A 19119-nucleotide genomic window follows, 5' to 3' on the forward strand; every position below is an offset into this window, starting at 1 on the left:
TCTGCTGGTTCTCCCTCCAAAACTCGTGGCCAGTTCTCCTCCTGCCCCTGCTGCCACCTGTCCATGTCCACCCCCTCGGCGCCTCCTCACAGGTCCCCAAGCAACTGCAATGATCTTTTAAAAACACCGAACACACGACTCCATAACCTGCAATGACTTCCTTGAACTCTTAGAATAAAATTCAAACTCCTCACCACAGCCCACAAGGACCAACACGGCCAGGCTTTGGCCCACCCTCCACCATTACCTCCTACCCGTCTCCCCTCCCCAACCCCACTCCAGGCCACGCTGGCACCGGTACCAGTTCTGAACGCAGCAAACGCAGCCTGTCTCACAGCCGTGACACCGTTCCCTTGGCCTAGAACAGTGATGGCGAACCTATGACACGCGTGTCAGAGGTGACACGCAAACTCATTTTTTTGGTTGATTTTTCTTTGTTAAATGGCATTTAAATATGTAAAATAAATATCAAAAATATAAATCTTTGGTTTACTATGGTTTCAAATATCAAAAAAATTTCTATATGTGACACAGCACCAGTGTTAAGTTAGGGTTTTTCAAAATGCTGACACGCCGAGCTCACAAGGTTCGCCATCACTGGCCTAGAATGTCCTTCCTCCCTCTCCCTTCCTGGCTCCGTCCCTCCATTCATTCCAGGCTCTTCACAGTCCACTCCTCAGGTGCCTCCTTTCCTGTCCCAGGTGGACAAGCCCCCACCTTCGTCCTGACCACCTCCCGTGCCTGCTTTTCCTCCGGCCGTCAGCCAAGGCCACACGAGCTACCTGTCCAGTGTCTCTCCCGTTAAAGCTCTCTGAGGGCAGAGAGGTTTTCGGTCTTGTTCTGGGTTGTACCCCAAGAACTTGGCGAGGACTTGGGCTTTGTAGGTATAGAGCAGGCGTGAGCGCGTGAGTCGCCAGAGCCCCCAGACGGAGCAGCCCTGCCTGGGGTCCTGTCTGCTCGCCTCCCAGCGCTCTCCAGGTCTCAGTCCAAATGCACTCAAAGCAAGAGCGGGCCAAGCAAAGGCCAGGCTGGCCAGGTCCAAGGCCAGGCCCCCCACGGGGACATTAGGGTCAGAGCAGGATAGGCCTGGAAGCTGTCATCCCAACCCCCTCCAGTGGCCCCAGCCAGCATCCCAGCCCACCAAGCTGCACTCCACGGCAGCGCGCCCACTGCCTGGCACCATGGGGGACGGTGAGGAAAGCCCACCCCCTACCACCCCTCACTGGGCCCCGGTGAGCTGCCTGCTCCCCGCCTCTGGGCACAGTTCTCTTCTCACACGGGCTACGCTCCCAGACAAAGGGCTCGCGCTTCCTTCCTTCTCTAAAGGAAGGACTCAAGTTAACTTGCACCAGGAAAGACAGGAACCAGGGGTCACATGTCAGACCTTGGGTTTAATGATGCTGACCCGGCAGAAAGTCTGGGCCCAGCACTTATTTTAGGGATGAGTTGACTGAGGAAGGATCAGACGGGGGAAGTGGCCTGTCTGAAAGCTCACAGGGCAGCCCTGTGACCGGCAGCCAGGCCCGCCAGCATCACCCGGTTCGCCGTAAACTCTTGCACCGACCGTCGGTGGGGCTGGGCCATCCTCACTGGGAGACGGTTCAGCCGGCCGCCCGGCTTCGGAGTAGCCCTCCTAGTCTCTCTTCTAAACCCTGATGCAGTCCCTCCCAGAGACTGAGGCCCAGCTCCCCCCAGCCCGAAGGGAGGCCACGGGGACGTCACCACAGTGGCACGGTGGCAAGTAGCACCAGCGTTCCCTGAGCGCCAGGCCCCGTGTTAATCACTGAACACCCCGAAGAGGCCCTTCCATACCCATCACACGAGCACTGTTACCCCCATTTTTCAAACAGGAAAACAGATATATAGGACAACTTGGTTATCTGTCCAAAGTCACCTGGCTGGCTGGTGGCCATGAGGTAAGACCAAACCTGAGTCCTGACCTCCCTTATCTCCCTGGCCAGGAGGAGGGGCCGGTCAAGGGGCCAGAGGTGAGGACGTTTCTCAGAAGGGGCTTCTGAGCTGTGTGACTCTAAAGCCAAGGCCCCCCACTGTCCGCCAGGTGGTGGGGATCGCTGAGTCCCAACCAGGGCAGGTGGCCTCCTGGGAGGGAGAGGGGGTGCCCCTGTAAAGATCCCACATCAGCCTTCCCACCCCAAGCAAAGGAGCCTGGGAAGGAAGGGGAAGGACAGTCCCGCCCTGCCTGGTCATGGGGCTGCACAGAACCCCCCCGCCCATGAGCGAGCTGCGGGGCTTTACCCCAGAGGCTCCCACCCCGGCCGGGCCTGCTGGACGGCAGGAGGTCCCGAAACCACGAAACCACGTGTGTCGAAACAGCCCCTCTCCACTGGCAGTTTAGTGGCCAGGCTCCTTGCGAAATGTCATTCCCGTGTGTGAACATACTTAGGCCACTCCTGTGGGCCCAGAGGGCTTTGCTCAGCCTGCTGAGACACCTGCCAGCAATAGCGCAACACCTTGGGCTGCCCCGCAGCCTCTGGTGGGAAGCTGACACTCACAGAGCCCTTCGCTTCCCCTGGGCCGCCTGGGGGAGCCGCGAGAAAGCCAGAAGCACCCCCAGGAAAGAGAAGGCTGGACGAACAAGCATAGCACAGGGCAGGGGTCCTGGCTCCGCCCTCCACCCTGCAGCTTCCTAGAGACAGGACCTGCGTGGGGACCTGCGCGAGTTGGGGGACCTCCCTAAGCCTGTTTCCCTCCCTGGGTCACAGGAGGCGATAGGACTGAGGGAAGTGTCATAGGTGATGTACTTAAGCCTGGGGCACAGCGACATTCTGAGCGGCCGGCCTCCTGGGGGGACAGAGCACAGGCATGGAGGGGCAGGCTCCACCAGCATGGGCTGGACCGGAACACTACTTGCCGCGCCCTCCCCCGCAACCCCTCCTCACCCCGCCAGGAAAACTCCCCGAACTAGGCTTCGTCCTAAGATAAGGACCTTCCTTCCAGGCATCTGTTTCTTAGGTCTCTGGAGACAACAGCACATCAGAGTTGAGGGGAACAGCCTTCTGGGGGCTTTCCAAGGGGGACAGGAGAGACTGATGGGAAGGAAAGGGTGGGGAGAGGCTAGCACAGTCACCTCTGTCCCTGGCTCACCGTGACCTTGAGCAGCCACCCCTGCCTTGGGCCTCAGTTTGCCAATCCGCAAAATCCAGAGGCGGCGACCAGTGATCGCCGACTGGCCAGTGATCGCCAACAGCATACACACCCCCTGCTGTCTAAACTCTGTCACCCCAAATCGTCCGGGTGGAGCCCATGGCTCTGGCAGCTACAGATGGGGAACCCTGACTCAGGTCCGGGGAGTTGGGAGCACACCAGACATGCTCGTGGCCACTTGAAAAGCCAACAAATACTGGCCAGAAAGGACGCCAGAGAGCCGGGCCCTCACCTAGCCTGGCCCAGACCCAGTGGGCTGGGGGGAACACCAGGGTGTCTGCGGGGTCAGGAGGCCTTGCCCTCAGGACTGTGGCCATTCTGAACCCTACACAGAGCAGGGAACGTTCCTTTCAAAATGGTCCCACATTAAAATAGTCCAAACCAAGCCACTTGCCAGTGGGACTCTGGAAGCCGGAAGGGACACTGGGGCCCAGCTTCCTCACTGGGGAGAAAGAAGCAGGGCCAGGCCAGGACGGTGCCTCGCACAGGGTCACCCAGCGGTCTTCCTCCCGCCGGAAGGGTGGTGCTGGGCAAGCAGCGCCTGTGCCCTGCCCAGCACAGCCCGAGAAGCAGGACTCCCCAGCGTTCGGACAGAGGAGCTTCTACAGACGCCTCTGCCTTCCCTGATAACAGAGCCCACCACCTCCAAGCCCCGCCCAGGAATCTGACTGCGTCAAAGCCTTTGAAAGGAAGGAAGGAAGGAGAGCAGGCTTATCTAGGGGAGGTGACAAGCAGCTCCTCAAGCAACTAAGACAAGGAACCCCCACCCAGCCCCTGCCATCGCTGGCACAGTGACCCACAGTGGACGGAAAACCAAGACCCTGGGCCAGGGTCCACACTTGCAGGAGCCAGGGAGTGCACACTTGCAGCTTTGCCTACTGTCTCAAGTCCTCAGCTCCACCGTGGGAGCAGGAACACGGCCACAGATGAAGCGCAAACACAGGGGCAGGGCTGTGTCCCAGTGAAGCTGTGTGTGCACAGCAGGCAGAGAGCCAGGTGTGTGCTGCCCTCGGCTATCGCACTGACACCATCTGGCGCTGGAGACAAAACAGGATTTCCTTCAGCTCGGACACGTGAGCCCCGGGAGCATCCCCCAATTCAGGTCCACAACCCTGGTATGTCTTCATATCACTCCCACCAGACTTCATAGCCTAAAACTGTAAATAACCCAAATGGTACATTTCCACAACAGAACATTATGCAACGATGAACATGAATGCTGCAACTACACACAATGGCATGAATGAATCTCACGCACAATAGTTAATAAAAGGAGGCAGACTAAGAGGATATAATACTGGTAAGGAAGTGCTATGCATGGAATTGGATGTTGGTGGTGCTCCCACTTCAAATCCACAAGTTGAAGCCCTAACCACTGGGATGCATTTGGAGGTGGGGGTTTGGGGAAGTGATTAGGGCTAGAGGAGGTCAGAGGGTGAGGCCTCCATGACGAGTGTCCCGTAGGAGGAAGAGGAACCAGAGCACTCTCTCTGACATGTTAGGACACAGCCAGAAGGCAGCCGTCTGCAAGCCAGGAAAAGAGTTCTCACCAGATGTGCCCACGCTGGCACCCTCACCTCAGACCTGCAGCCTCCAGAAGTGTGAGCAAATAAGTTCCTGTTAGGGCAACCTGCCTCAGGTACCCTGTTGTGTCAGCCCAAGCTGAACAAGGCAAGAAGAATACTTAGATGGACGAGCTACACACAGCATCTAGTCAAAAGTTATTAGCGAGGCAAAAGGGGGGTAGGGGGGATGTGACCTATAATAACAGGGGGGGGCGAGGGGGGGACCAGTAACTAGAAGAAGACAGGTGTGACAGAAAATTGAATTAGCAAAGATTCTAAAACTCAGGGATTTAAAGGAAAAAATAAACCGAATGAAGAGAGAAATCTATATATATAAAAGCCTAAGCGACCGTCTGACCGTTCAAACATCTGACTGGTAGCTATGATGCGCACTGACCACCAGGGGATAGACGCTCAACACAGGAGCTGCCGAGCTGCGGTGACTTGGCAGCTGCAGTTCTCTGATGATGCACCTGGAACAAGAGAGAAGGGAGCCCGATTCCAGGGTGCATCACCCGAGAACCGCCCTCTCACAATCCAGTACCCCTCGGGGGATGTTGGAGAGCAGTTCCTGCCTGGTCTCCATAGGCCAGGCCAAGGGATCCCACCTTGTGCACGAATCTGTGCACCAGGTCTCTAGTAGAAAATATAAAAAAAGACCCAAATGAAACCATTAGAAATAGAATAAAGCCCAGCAGTGTGGCTCAGCTGGTTGAGCATCATCCCAAGCATCAGGAGGTCACAGGTTGGATCCTGGTCAGGGCACCTACCCAGTGTGCAGGCTCAATCCCAGTAGAGGGCATACAGGAGGAAGCTGTTCAATGATTCTCTTTCATCATTGATGTTTCTATCTCTCTCTCCCATCTCCTTACCTCTCTCTGGGGGAAAAAAGAAAGAAAGAAAGAAATAGAATAAAGTCAAACTCTTGAAGTGAGCCAAAGGAGGAAAGAAAAGACACATTACATACAGATTATGTAAGTATATTTTAACCACTGAAATGAAAATATATCAAAATGGGATGCAGAAAGCATATACATAAAATACTTATACTAGAAAAAAAAGATTTATAATCAATGACTGAATCTTCTACCTTAGATGCTAGAAAAACAGCAAAATAATCCCAAAGTAGAAAGAGATAATAAAAATGAGAGAATCAATAAAAACAATTTTTTTTTATTTCAAAAGAAATCAATGAAGTTAAAAAAGAAAAAACAGAGAAAAACCTAGAGAAGTCAGATCCCCGAGTCAAACCTGCTTTACGGTGGCAGGAGGCGGGCAGGCGGCTGCCTGCAGAAGGGGGGCCGGCTGCCGAGGGCACAGGGCAGCTTCCGTAGTGAGGGACATGTTTTCTGTCTTCACTGGGTGATGATGGTGGTTCCATGGGCACCCAGTTGTCAACGCATCCACCTGTACACTTGAAGTGGCTAAATGTTGTTGTCTCATTTACACCTCAACAGGGGTGTTATTTTCAGAAAGCATTTCTGGGGGAAAAGGTACGAACAAGGTGGGAATGAGACTCCCACGCAGAAGACACGTCGCTCCAGCAGCCGGGGCCGGGCTGAGTCGAGTAGGTGCTGGCAGAGATGCTGAGTCACACGCACTCCAGTCAGAGACCTGAGACTACCTGTGAGCCAGAACGGTCACAGGTGCCCGGCGCAGAGCAGTGCACCTCAAACCCCCCACCCCCACCCCCCGGGGATCAGCCTCTAGGCGCCCAGGCCCTGCAGGCCAGCGCCACAGGCAGCAAGCAGCCAGGAGAGCCTCTGATGAAGTGACCCCTGACTTGACCTCTGCCTTGGCAAGCATTGGAGAAACACGCACACCTGTGTGATTAGCTGATCTCTTTCTTAGGAACTGGGACAGCCCTTCTGGAGAAGCAATTTGGACTATATAAACATGTCAGGCCATCGGAACAACGAACACACCTTCTGACCCATTTAATCTCCCTCCCAGGGCTCGACTCCAGCAAACCATCCCTGTCCGCCCCCACACAGAAGAATCTGTATTACACAAAACCAAGCCCTGCGTCCTCATCTGGGATCATAAAAGAAATGGAAACAACCTAAATGCCCAATACGGGAATTTCCAAAAGTACACTCAGGAAAGCGGCAGCCACCTGGATGAGCTACGCGGGGATGTGCGCATGAAGGCGCAGGCCTCCAGGCTGCGAGGACGGGCCACCGGGTGACCCTGGTGATGAGGCAGGAGAGCGGAGCTCGAGGAGGGAATGCGGTGCAGCTGGGGCGTCTCGTGCAGAGTTTCCATGCAATTGCAAACGTTTATGAAATAAAACTTGAAGAGAAAACGGAACCACTTCATCTCAGCAGTGAAAATGAAAAGACGCTACATGAAAAAACACGAGCCTTTCACGGCTTTCTGACGGCATCAGTTACCCAGAGATGGAAGGGGAGGAACATCTGCACTCAGACCTAGGGCTCTAACATGACACGGGGTCCAGCTCACACGTGGGCAATCTGTCAGGCAGCATAGGAGGTACTGACTGTCCCCTCGTGGGAGAAGGAGCGCGATAAAGGCCGCAGGAAGAGAAGAAGACTCTCCTCTCCGCTCACAAAGATGCCGTGACCAGGCAGGAGAAGGGAGCCACCTTTAAGTCCTTCCCCACCAGGCTGGCTTTGCCTCTGGGGGAGGGGGACAGGGGGGCGACCACATATCCTGGTCTGCCTGGGACAGTCCTGGGGACACCTGTTGTTTCGGCAAAATTCTTAATAACTTCTCTTAGCAACGTCACCTCAGGTTTCCAAGTTTGGGCCATAAATTACACATACGACACCATACTCACGGGAGGCACCTGTCACTGTGAAGGGAGGCCCCTCTCACTCAGCAACAGGCTGCACGCTGGGCTCAGAGGCTGACCCTGCACTCTGTAAGACACCGAGCAGCAACGGCAGGGTCCCTGCTCTCTGGACAGGGCACTGTCTGTGCTCACGAGGGGCCTCAGCTCTTCACTTTCAACCAGTCCTCCTCTGCAGTAGATGCAGGCAAGGCCTTCACCCGACCCTGTGCCAATTAACCTCAGTGTGTGTGGTGGGAAGCATCCTGGCTCTGCAGACGCCATCCGATGACCCCTACACAGGACTCACTCCAGGGACCGGGAATGCGAAGTTCTCTGGGGAGCCAGTGAGCAAAGGGCCGCCCACCACCCCTCCCGGCCCACCTGCCTCCATTCCTCGGCAAGTCCAGGGAGAGTGTAAGCACTTTTAACTGTAGTAAGTGGGCGTAATATCAAATTGCCATTTTTAAGTGTACAGCTTGGTGGAACTCGGCATATTCAAAGGGTTATGCCACCACCACCACCACCATCCACAGAACTTTTTTTAAAAAATATATTTTTATTGATTTCAGAGAGGAAGAGAGAGAGAGAGAGAGAGAGAAACATTAATTATGAGAATCACTGAATGGCTGCCTTCTGCACACCCCTTACTGGGGATGGAGCCAGCAACCCAGGCATGTGCCCTTGACCGGAATTGAACCCGGGACCCTTCAGTCTGCTCTACCCACTGAGCCAAACCAGCTAGGGCCACAGAATTTTTTATCTGGCAAAATTGACACCCCGCCCATTGAACAATAACTTCCCCATTCTCCCCTCCCCCACTCCCTGGCAACCACCATTCTACTTTCTGTTTCTATGAATTTGACTGTTCTGGGTACATCACATAAATGGAATCATACAGTATCTGTTCTTGTGTGTCTGACGTATTTCACTTACCACAGCGTCCTCAAGGTTCATCCACGCTGTGGCAGGTGGCAGGACTGCCTTCTTTTTTAAGGCTGAATAATATTCCACTGCATCCTAGACCCCATTTCGTTTATCCATTCATCTGGCAGTTGATACCTGGGTTGTTTCTACCTTTGGCTATTATGAGTAACATTGCAATGAACATGGGTGTGCAAATATCACTACAGATCCTGCTCTCAATTCTTCTGGGTATATGCCCAGAAGTGCATTGCTGGATCCTATGGTAGTTTTATTTTTTAACTTTTCGAGGAACCACCACACTATTTTCCATAGCAGCTGCACCATTTTACAGTCGCATAAACAGTGCACAAGGGTTCCAATTTCTCCACAACCCTCCCAACATCTGTCATGTTCTGTTCTTTCTGTAATAGCCATCCTCATGGGTTTAAAGTGGTATCTCTGTGGTTTTGATTTGCATTTCCCCAAGTCAAAGTGAGATTTTGCGCTAGAAACAGGTCTAACACAAACAAATAATGATTACAATGATTTTTTTTAAATGTAAGAAATGCTAGTGCCTTCAAAATGCTATGCTGGCTGGGAGCGTTGTTTCCTGACACACCTGTGATCAGAACCCATGAGGCCCAGCCCCGTGCAGTTCAGAACAGACACAGACACGCGCATCCGTGTTTCTCCATTCCCGGCCTCTTGGAAACCATCTGTCCCTAAACTGGAGGGAGAGAAGCTTAAGAAAACTGCTAGTGTGACAGGTGTTTGTTATAAAGACTGTGGCTGTGAAAATAATGCGGAAGGGGACAAACTGCTGAATGAAACCTGTGCTGGTTCCAGCACCTGGAAGTGGTCACAGCAACAGCTGGCTGCCCTCTGCATACTCCAACCGGCCTGCGGAGCCCGGGCAGTCCCCGCTCCACCGCTCACTGTTATCTCATCCAAACAAACCCAACACTATAAAAACTCTCTGTGCAAAAACAGTCTGTGCTTGGCTTCAAAATATCCGGGGGCGGGTGGGGGGGTAGAAACGACACAAGATTGGATGAGTTGGTAATTTTTGGAGCTAGGGCAGTGATGGCGAACCTTTTGAGCTCGGCGTGTCAGCATTTTGAAAAACCCTAACTTAACTCTGATGCCGTGTCACATACAGAAATTTTTTGATACTTGCAACCATAGTAAACCAAAGACTTATATTTTTGATATTTATTTTATATATTTAAATGCCACTTAACAAAGAAAAATCAACCAAAAAGATGAGTTTGTGTGTCACCTCTGACACCGTGTCATAGGTTCGCCATCACTGAGCTAGGGTATGGGAACATGGGCGTCCATTATCCTCTTTTTAAAAAAGAGAACTGCTCTGAGGAGGTGGGAGCTTTGCATATCAGGTTAGACCAGCCGTGGGCAAACTATGGCCCGACTGTACCCTTTTATGTAATGATGTTTACTTTGAATTTATATTAGTTCACACAAACACTCCATCCATGCTTTTGTTCCGGCCCTCCGGTCCAGTTTAAGAACCCATTGTGGCCCTCGAGTCAAAAAGTTTGCCCACCCCTGGGTTAGACACTCTGAGCAGCCCGTGGGCAAGCGGCAGGTAGGTGAGATCAGTATTTCATAATGAAAACAGAAGCTTAGAAGGTCACTAGTTCTAGAGAGTCCAGACTGGCCCCACGTGGGTCCCTGAGGGCTCTGCAGCCCAATTCTCAGGTCTCACCCAGACTCCCAGCTCCTGGGCAGATGAAGACAACAAATCACCACCAAGAACTCCGCAGGGAAGGGCCAGGCAGCCTCCCCAGCCAAGGGCCTGGCATCCCTCCTCCCCTCCCCCCAAATCTCCCCACCATGCTCTCCCAGGCCTCACTTTCCTGACTGTTCCTTTTTGTTCCTTCCTGTTCTGCCCCAGTGCACACTAACTGAAAAATGATTAACTCTCGACCATGCGCACTGCCAACTCTGCAAAACGCCCAGCAAGCTGCAGCAGCCTTCAGCCACCAGACAGATGGCCACAACTCTGGATTCAGGAGCTCCACCACTTGAGTTTGGTGCTGCAAAGGTACTATCAGGCAAGTGAGCACAGCTCCCCAAGAGCAAGGAATCTGTTCTGAAAAGCCTCTAATGACACGGGGACATCGGACCCTGAGCCACGGCAGCACTGGGAGAGGTTCCCTCCAGCTGCACAGATCAGGATGAGAACCCGAGGTCAGGGCACAAGGCCAGGGAGCACAGCCGGCGGGATGATGACAGCTGGATGTACAAGTGGCCAAAGTGGGAGACTGCCAGCCTGGCAGGTGGTTCTCCGCCATCCAGCGGGCTGGGGCTCCCAGGCCGGGGGCAGTGCAGGTCTGGAAGCCACACATCTCGAGGATGGGACAGCCAGTGTCCCCATGAGGAAGGGCCCCGAGATGTGTCTACTAAGGAACCACGTCCAATGCCGGGCCCTGCCCGACTTCAGGGCAATGATGACGTTGGTGAAAGTTGTCTGAGCTCAGGAAAGACATGGGTGAATGCCCGGCCATTGAATTCCACCCTATTTCTCCAGGACAGAAACCCCCGCAACTTTGAGATACATCGTCAGGAGGTGATGCTGTACAATCAAGGGTGGAGGCCGGAGCATTGTTATTAAGTCTGCCTTGCTCTCAAGAGTTTCAGGCCTAACAACTGTGGACGGTGACAGACGGTCACTAGACCCTGCGGTGATCACTTCATGAGGTATATGAATGTTGAGTCACTGTACACCTGAAACTAATACGATATTGAGTGTCAACTACAATTAAAAATAAGTTTAAGGAAGCCAGCTGGTATGGAGGGGAAAAAAAATCCCAATCCAAACAGGAAGTGCCAAAATCCACCGTGGAGGTGAAAGGTGGCACCGTGGCCACTCACTCTGTCCTTCCTTCTCCGTCTGCCCACAGACACTGGTCAGCAATACCTGCTTACGGTGTTACAAGCCTCTTCGTGATCGCGCCCTCGCCCTCCTGCACAGCAGAATCCATGACTGTGTCTCTCTCGACCAATCCCACTGGCATCACACCTGTGCTGTATCTTCCTTAACCCCTGGACCACCTCCAGCCAGGGCCCAATTGTCCTGCTCCCCTTCCAGGCAAGAGTCCTTGAAAGATATGTCCTAAGTCACCGTCTCCATTTCCTCATGTCCCACTGGCTCCTCGGCCAACTCCAGGTGGGTATCAGCCCCCGCAGAGCAAAAAGCAGCTCTGGTCAAGGTCACCAACAACCCCCACCTTGTCAAAACTAACGTTAACTTTATGTTCTCTTCCTATTCCACCCCCCGGGGGGAAAGCTCATTGCTCCTTCCTACTTGAAAGGCTCCCTCTCCGGGCTGCACAACACAAAACCTCATCTTCTTTTTACCTCGGGCCACGCACACACAGCCAGCGTGGAGTGGACTTGCCACCAAACCCTGCCTCCGCATCCCAGGGCTCAACAGCCAGACCTCCCTTCAGTCAACAGGATTCATCCTCATCTGTTCCACCGCTTCCTGAGATGGGGGTTTAGACTCCAGAATGGTCACTAACACATGGGAGTGACATCCCTATATGCCTGGCTAAGAGACCATTCGGTCCCTCCTGCCCCAAAATTCCACCTCATAACATGGTCCCACATCCACCCCCTCACTCTGCAGGACCATTCCAAAATCAGATCACGCCATCCAGCTTACAACCCACCAAGAGTCACTACAGAAAGAACATAATTCCATCCTCACTGAGAACTGGATGGTCCTGCCTGACCCGGCTCCCTCGTGCCTCTGTCCTCACCTGTCTCCTCTGCTCTGTACTCACTCAGCTCCAGCCACGTGGCCTTCTCTTCGTACCTGGCATACGCCACGCTCCTTCCTGCCTCAGGCCCTGGAGCTTTCTCCCCCAGATCCCCATGTGGCTGCCTCGTCACCCATATCCAGGTCTCAGTCCACAGGTCCCCTCCTCGGGATGACCTTTTCCAAGCACCCCAGTCAAGGAGCGTTTCCCTCCCTGCTCCACTGCTCAGGAGCTAATACCACTTTCTGTTAAACACGGCGCCACAGGGCAGGGTGTTACTGCCCTTGCCCAGCCTTAACTTCCAGAGCGAGAACAGGAACTAGCCCACAGGCTGATGCAAACAAAGCACCTTGCCCGGATGACTCCCGGGGGCACTCCTGGGGCAGGGATGGGGGTGACAAATATCTGGGCCAGAGCCCCACGCCATCCTGAACCCCCCAGGCTGGGGTAGCCTGGTATTCAATCACCAGAATACCTGGACCACTCATTCTGGTTTTCAATCACCTCAGCCTTCCCCATCACAGCACGTAAGGGTCTATTTTATAACTTGTTGCTGGAGCAGGGCTCATCAACCCTGCCCACCGTTCCATGCAGAGTCTCGGAGGGCCTGGCAAACCCAAAGTACGTGAAGAATCATGATTTACTAGTGAAGCACGAAGCAAGGGAAGGCGGCCGCTCTCATCCACTCACCCAGAAGACGATGTTGTAACTGAAGAGCAGGTACTTGTACCAGCAGCTGACCTCAGCGTTGGAGTATCTATAGTAGTGCATCTTCCGAGAAGCAGGACCTGTGGAGAGACGTGGGAGCCATGAGGCAGCAGTTCAGCTTCAAAGCACCTCCCCCAACCTGCTCCCCAAGGAGAGAGAGAGCAACAGTAAGGCTCCCAGACTCCGGAGTCTCCAGTTGTTCCCTGTGTTCTCTCTCATCCGGTGCAATTTACTATCAATGTCAGCTATAAGTTAGGCAAAACTCAGGTTAAGTCAACTTTGTGAAAACAGCCCAAAAAATAACAGAAGTTTGAAAGAATGGAGAATGGTGATTCTTTAAGAGTCTCCTAATTATCAGCACTTCTGCTTGGTGCCTTCTCAAATATTCATCTCATCTCCTCTCCTTGGGGTATTAATTTTTCTACTGCATGGCAGAGGAAGCAGGAGTTCCAAAAGGTCATGTGACTTGCTCAAGGACAAGACAAAAAAACGACAGACCCCAGGATCTGAACCAAGGACAGGATTCCACGGCCCATGTTCTTCCGCCTACCATGCCTGGGGCAGGGCAGCCAGGAGTGGAGAACCCAGGGAGAAATGGGGACTTGACCACTTTGGGAAGTGAAGACAAAGGCCAAGTCTGGACATGAGGTAGTAGTGGCCAGTGAAGAACAGCCAAAATTTAGGCTCCATATTTGTTCCTCTCAGATTTTCAGAGACAACCTCCCAAGCTCAGCCTCACTGAGGTGAGGAAGGCTAGCAGCCTGGCCTGGGCGGGAGATCCATGAGCCCAGCTTTCACCCCACGCCTTCCTCTTCTTCCTCCCTTGTTTAACCTCCCCTTCCCTCCCCCCCTCCATCCCCCTCCTCCCCTCCAAGATCACTGCTTTGGCCTTAAAACTACAAACATTCTGCGAACTGCACAGGGTGAAGGGAGGGGCCACTCCTTATCTGTGTCCATCCCCAAGGCCTCTCAGAGAACCTGCAGAAAGGAGGTACCCCAAAGGGAAATTCCGAGGGCCTGACCCACCTTTACTGCTTTACTTTTTGAACCCAGTGGTGACCAGGTGAACCCCTAACGCCAAAGCAGTGGCTGAAGGATGAGGAAGGACAACGGTGCCTCAAGCTGACCCACAGGGCAAGGCGGGATCTGAGGCTCACAGGGGGAAGCTCTCCCCCACCCCCTGCCTCCACTTCCCAGGGTGAGAAGAGGGGCATCACATACCAGAACAAGGCAACAACAAACAAGGCCACCGGCAGTGAGGACACCACCGCCCACAACCACCAGTAAGAAGCCAGCTCCTGCCACGCTGCCAAGTGGCTGCTGCGAACCGTCCTGCGAGGCCGCCCCAGGGCCTGCCGCTGTTCTGAGAAAGTGGTGCCAAGCAGGGGCATGAAAACCACATCCCTCTAGAAAGGGGTGCTATGACTGCTCAACCACCCTTCCCACAGAGCGGGATCCACTGGCACAGCTGGACACCACCATTCGCCTAGCCCCTCCCTCCAAGGGGAATGGGAGATGGTCAAAGGCCTGCGGAAATCTTAAAAACCAGAGAGAGAGCAACAACCCCGCAGCCCATCCCCACCTCCCCATCCCGCCATCAGAACACCACTTCCAGCCCTGGCCAGATTCCTCAGTGATTAGAGTGCCGGCCCTGAACCAAAAGGTCGAAGGTTTGATTCTGGTCAAGGGTACGTACCTCATACTGGGTTTCAGGTTCAACCAACTGATGTCTCTCCCTCTCCCTTCCTGGACCCCTTCCACTCTCTCTAAAAATCAATGGAAAAAATATCCTCTGGTGAGGATTAAAAATAAAAAAAAGAACAGCACTTCCACAAAAGTCCCCTCCAAGAATGAGTATGAACTACTGGACACCAGGGCACACAGGAGGCCTGAGCACAGCCTGGGCCACAAAGGTGGCTGCAGTGAGAAGACCAGGAGCTCCCATGCCAACTCCTTCCTTCAGCAACATGAGCTGGCCCTGGGCAAGCCCCCCTCCTCCCCAGGCCTCAGCATCCTCAACTGAAACAGGGCCTGAGTGACTGATCCCTAATGTCACTGTGTTGAGGAGACCAGCTGGCAGCACCAGAATGATTGGTTCTAAACACAGACTTCAGCTGGCGGCGCGGCTCAGCGGTTGAGCATCTACCTATGAACCAAGAGGTCAGGGTTTGATTCCGCGTGGGGGCATGTGTCCGGGTGGCAGGCTCGATCCCCAGTAGAGGGCATGCAGGGGACAGCTGATCAATGATTCTCCCTCATCACTGGTGTTTCTCTCTCTCTCCCTCATCCTTCCTCCCTGAAATCAACAAAAATGTAAAAATAAATAAATACAGGTTTCGGGGCCCTACACTCTAGAGCAGCGGTTCTCAATCTGTGGGTCGCGACCCCTTTGGGGGGGCGAACGACCCTTTCACAGGGGTCGCCTAAATACATCCTGCATATCAGATATTTACATTACGATTCATAACAGTAGCAAAATTAGTTATGAAGCAGCAACAAAAATAATCTTATGGCCGGGGGTCACCACAATATGAGGAACTGTATTAAAGGGCCGCGGCATGAGGAAGGTTGAGAACCACTGCCCTAGAGGTTCTTCACCTACTTGCTGATTCCTCCCCATGGAAAGAGAAGGTACTCGACTCACTAGCCAGGTGGGGCGAGCTGCCCCCAGCCTGCACCCCCAGTCCTACTCCCACGTAACCTTGGAGCTGCGAGGAAAGGCTGCCTCATGCTCCCCTCTGCTTTCTGTATCTCAGGCCAGGGCTGGAGAGGCCGGTCCTGAACGTCAGCATATCACACAAGAGGGGCCTAGTGTCCACATGAGCACGCCCAGAATTTAAACTGAAGGAGGCAAGGAGACGACTTGTTTGGACCCCAGCCGGAGCCACATCCTCCAACACGGGCCGCTGGCCGGTTCGTGGGGAACACAGCCAACGCCGAGCCCGGCTCAGTGCCTCAGAGCCTCGGTGAAGGATAAAAGATTGATGAGCACTCCTGAGCCGCCAACCTGCGGTGTGAGCCACATTTACAAAGAACCCCAAGAAGCCGACAAAGGCAGTGGTGCTGAAACTGCAACCAGAGCAGACCCAAACTTCAGCTAAAACAACTCCAAAGTGGCTGTCGTCCCTGACATTTCATCTCATTTGCTAAACTGAGTCACATCAGAGGAACTTAGCTCTCTACCAACTAATGAATGCAATTAACACCAAATCCATTTACCTTAAAACACAGAGACTGAGTCTTCGCTTCCTAAAAGAAGATGCATGAACTAGTTGCCGCTGCCAACACAGAAGGCTCTCCAAAAGCTATTTTGTGGGGTTTCTTGCATTAAAAAACAACTCTCCGAAAAATGTAATTTCACATCCTCAAACTGTCTCTCTCAATCCAAAACATTAAAACAGAATAAAGCATTTACGGGGCAAACAGGAGGCGAGTTTTTAAAATCAACTTCTCTAAACATTAGGGAAAGTTAGCATCATTTAAGCGTTGAGATAGCTGGAACTGAATAATAAGCCAGAATCCATCTAAATGCTGAAGGCTGCATGTGGGCACGACGCACGTGCGCACACACACACACACACACACCCATGCACACGCGAAAGAATAGGTATTTCAGGCCTCCGTTGATCTTCACTTTTGAGTCAAGAGGGGGGGAAATCCAAAGAACAAAAATATCAATATAAAAACATAAAAAGTTTTAAAATTTCCATACAATTAAAAGGAGCATTAAAATAAAAAAGGAAACACAAATGGTAAGTTATCGGCAGCAATTTAACAAAGGGTAAATATTTCCAACATAAAAATTCAGACTTAAAATAAAACGCTTCAGTTTTAGAAATGACAAAGAAAATGGATATTATACTGAAATGAAAGGGCAATATAATTAAGAGACGAAAAAATATGCAGCGTCACCGGAAATAAAACTCAAAGACAATCCAGAGATGTTATTTCGCACCTTTTAATTTAACGAGATAACCACCAGTGCGGCTGGCAAGCCCGAATGTGGCTGGTATGTTCATACCTCCATGGCAGCAGGCTAAACTGTTACCACTCTTTAGTAAGCAACACGGTTAGACATTCAACCCCCATCCTCCCCAAAATGGTCATACCCCTAATCCAATAAATGCATGACTAAGAATATGCCTCAAGAAAATAAACCAAGAGAATAAAAAGAATACGCATTAAGTATGAAATCTGTACATCACAGTTGGCAATTACGAAACAATTTGTAGGCATGTGGTTAAAGGCCAACATGGGAAGATGAAAGCATGAACACAGTTGCATGGGGTGGTAAGTTTAGAAATGATTTTCTAAAAAGGTTTCCACTGATACACTTACCATTACACCTTTGTATTATCAATGTACACTGAGGCTTTTGCTGCTGCGGGAGAGGGGCGGGCATGCCCACTTGGAGGACGCTGGCCCCCCGGTGTGGTGACCTCAGCAGTCACTGTGAATAGGGCTTGTCTACCTTGGGGTTATGTTAACCAATAAAATTTCTCCTCCTCTTCTCCCTCTCATTTTCACAAAATATTCTTATTGACAGTTTTTGAGAGAGAGGAAAGGAGGAGAGAAACATTGATGTGAGGGCAAAATGTTGATGGCTGCCTTGGGCATGCCTCCTACTGGGGGATGTAGCCTGCAACACCGCAGGCATGTACGGGAATCAAACCTGTAACCTTTCAGATGCTTGGGGACGACTCCCAACCAACTGAGCCACACCAGCCAGGGCTCTTCCTGCCATTTTAGTTACAAAAGTAGCATGTGTTTAATCATAAAATATTTAAAGAACAGAAGTGTGAAAGGTGAACTGGCAATGAGAAGACACTAAAAATGGCTCTTAAATTTTTTGCCGTGGCCCACAGTAAGCAACCCTAACAAAATCAATCCAGTGCACACGTACTTGCATACTCAACTAAAATAAGAAACAATACTTCTCCTTATTACATGGCATGCATTCTAGACTTGCTGTGGTTTGAATTTTTTTTTCAAAGAAAAAATTATCCCTGCATATAATCTAAGAATCAACTATCATAAAAGCTGTGCTGAGAAAAAGCAGATCCGAGGCCCTGGGCCAGGCCTCCCCCTTCCCCAGGGACACTTGCAGCTTCTCACCGATCTTGATGGTGTCCAAGACAAAATCACAGGCCCAGCATGCCGTCACTTGTGCTGGAATCCCGACACCAAACCTACAGTTAACACCTGATCTAACTGCAGTTTCTACTTCTGCCAGAAACATAATCTTAATTAACCAGGCTTGAATTTTCTGGTCAAGCACCAGTAAGGTAATCTGTCACATGGGTCCCTCCCTTCCCCATAGAAGGCAGAGGCCATCTGCATGATAAAAACCCTCTCTCTTCCCCCAAAGAAAAGGTTTCTAGGCCCCCAAATAATTATTCCTTTTGTTAATAGCTCCCTCATCTCACCCTTTTTCCCATAAAAACCTTCCATTTTGTAAAATGCCTCAGCACACCCTTCTTGCTGCTGGATGGGATGCTGCCTGATTCGTGAATCGCTTAATAAAGCCAATTAAATCTTCAAATTCACTGGGTTGAATTTTTTTCTCCCAATAATGCTTACACCCCAAATATCTCTTAGAAATTTCTGTATATAATATGCTTGTATTACTACCCCTGCTTTTTCAGTGTTAGTTATTACCTATCCACTTCCTACCCTGGAAAACAAGAATATAACAACTCTCTTTACACTCCTACAAACCACCTCTCCCCTAAATCACCGCCTCACACTTCTTTCCCAATTATAGTGAACTCTAATTATAGTTAAGCTGCAGGCAGTTAGACGGGAGCAAAGCAAGGACATGGGCCAGGGGCAGAAGGTCACGGGCAGGAAGCCCAGGTGCCTAGCAATGGACAATCAATTGTAGGGTGGGACCTTGCCCCCTGGGTGACTTTCCTCCCCTAGCAGATGGCTCATCCTGAGATTTGGACCCCTGACCTTTCTCCCTAGGATAACATCTAGGCCTCCATTGTATTTTGGCTCCAGGCCCAGATAAGCAACAAAACCAGCCACTGCTGATGTCAGGACATGCCAGCCAATCAATCAGTACAGACATAACCCTGACGGGGCACATCTGGAAAGCTACTGAATATTCTATTAAGATCTTTCCCTGGGACCGCCCCTAAAATCTCAGACCTTAAAAACCTTAGGACGGAGAACCCAGTGCCCCCCCTCCCCCCCA

General features: G+C 51.9%; 1 protein-coding gene across 2 annotated transcripts in view; it reads right to left on the reverse strand.

Moving 5' to 3' along the window:
• The window catches only part of TSPAN14 (tetraspanin 14), a 51276-nt gene that overhangs the window by 13540 nt on the left and 18617 nt on the right, over positions 1-19119 (reverse strand). For both annotated transcript variants that reach the window (XM_015557819.1, XM_015557809.1), the window contains one exon: positions 12903-13000. In XM_015557819.1, coding sequence (XP_015413305.1) covers positions 12903-12983 — 81 coding nt within the window. In that variant the 5' untranslated portion in view covers positions 12984-13000. Of the gene's footprint in view, positions 1-12902; positions 13001-19119 lie in introns of those variants that run through there.

The sequence above is a fragment of the Myotis davidii genome, unplaced genomic scaffold (genome assembly GCF_000327345.1).
Source record: "Myotis davidii unplaced genomic scaffold, ASM32734v1 scaffold112, whole genome shotgun sequence".
Lineage (NCBI taxonomy): Eukaryota > Metazoa > Chordata > Mammalia > Chiroptera > Vespertilionidae > Myotis > Myotis davidii.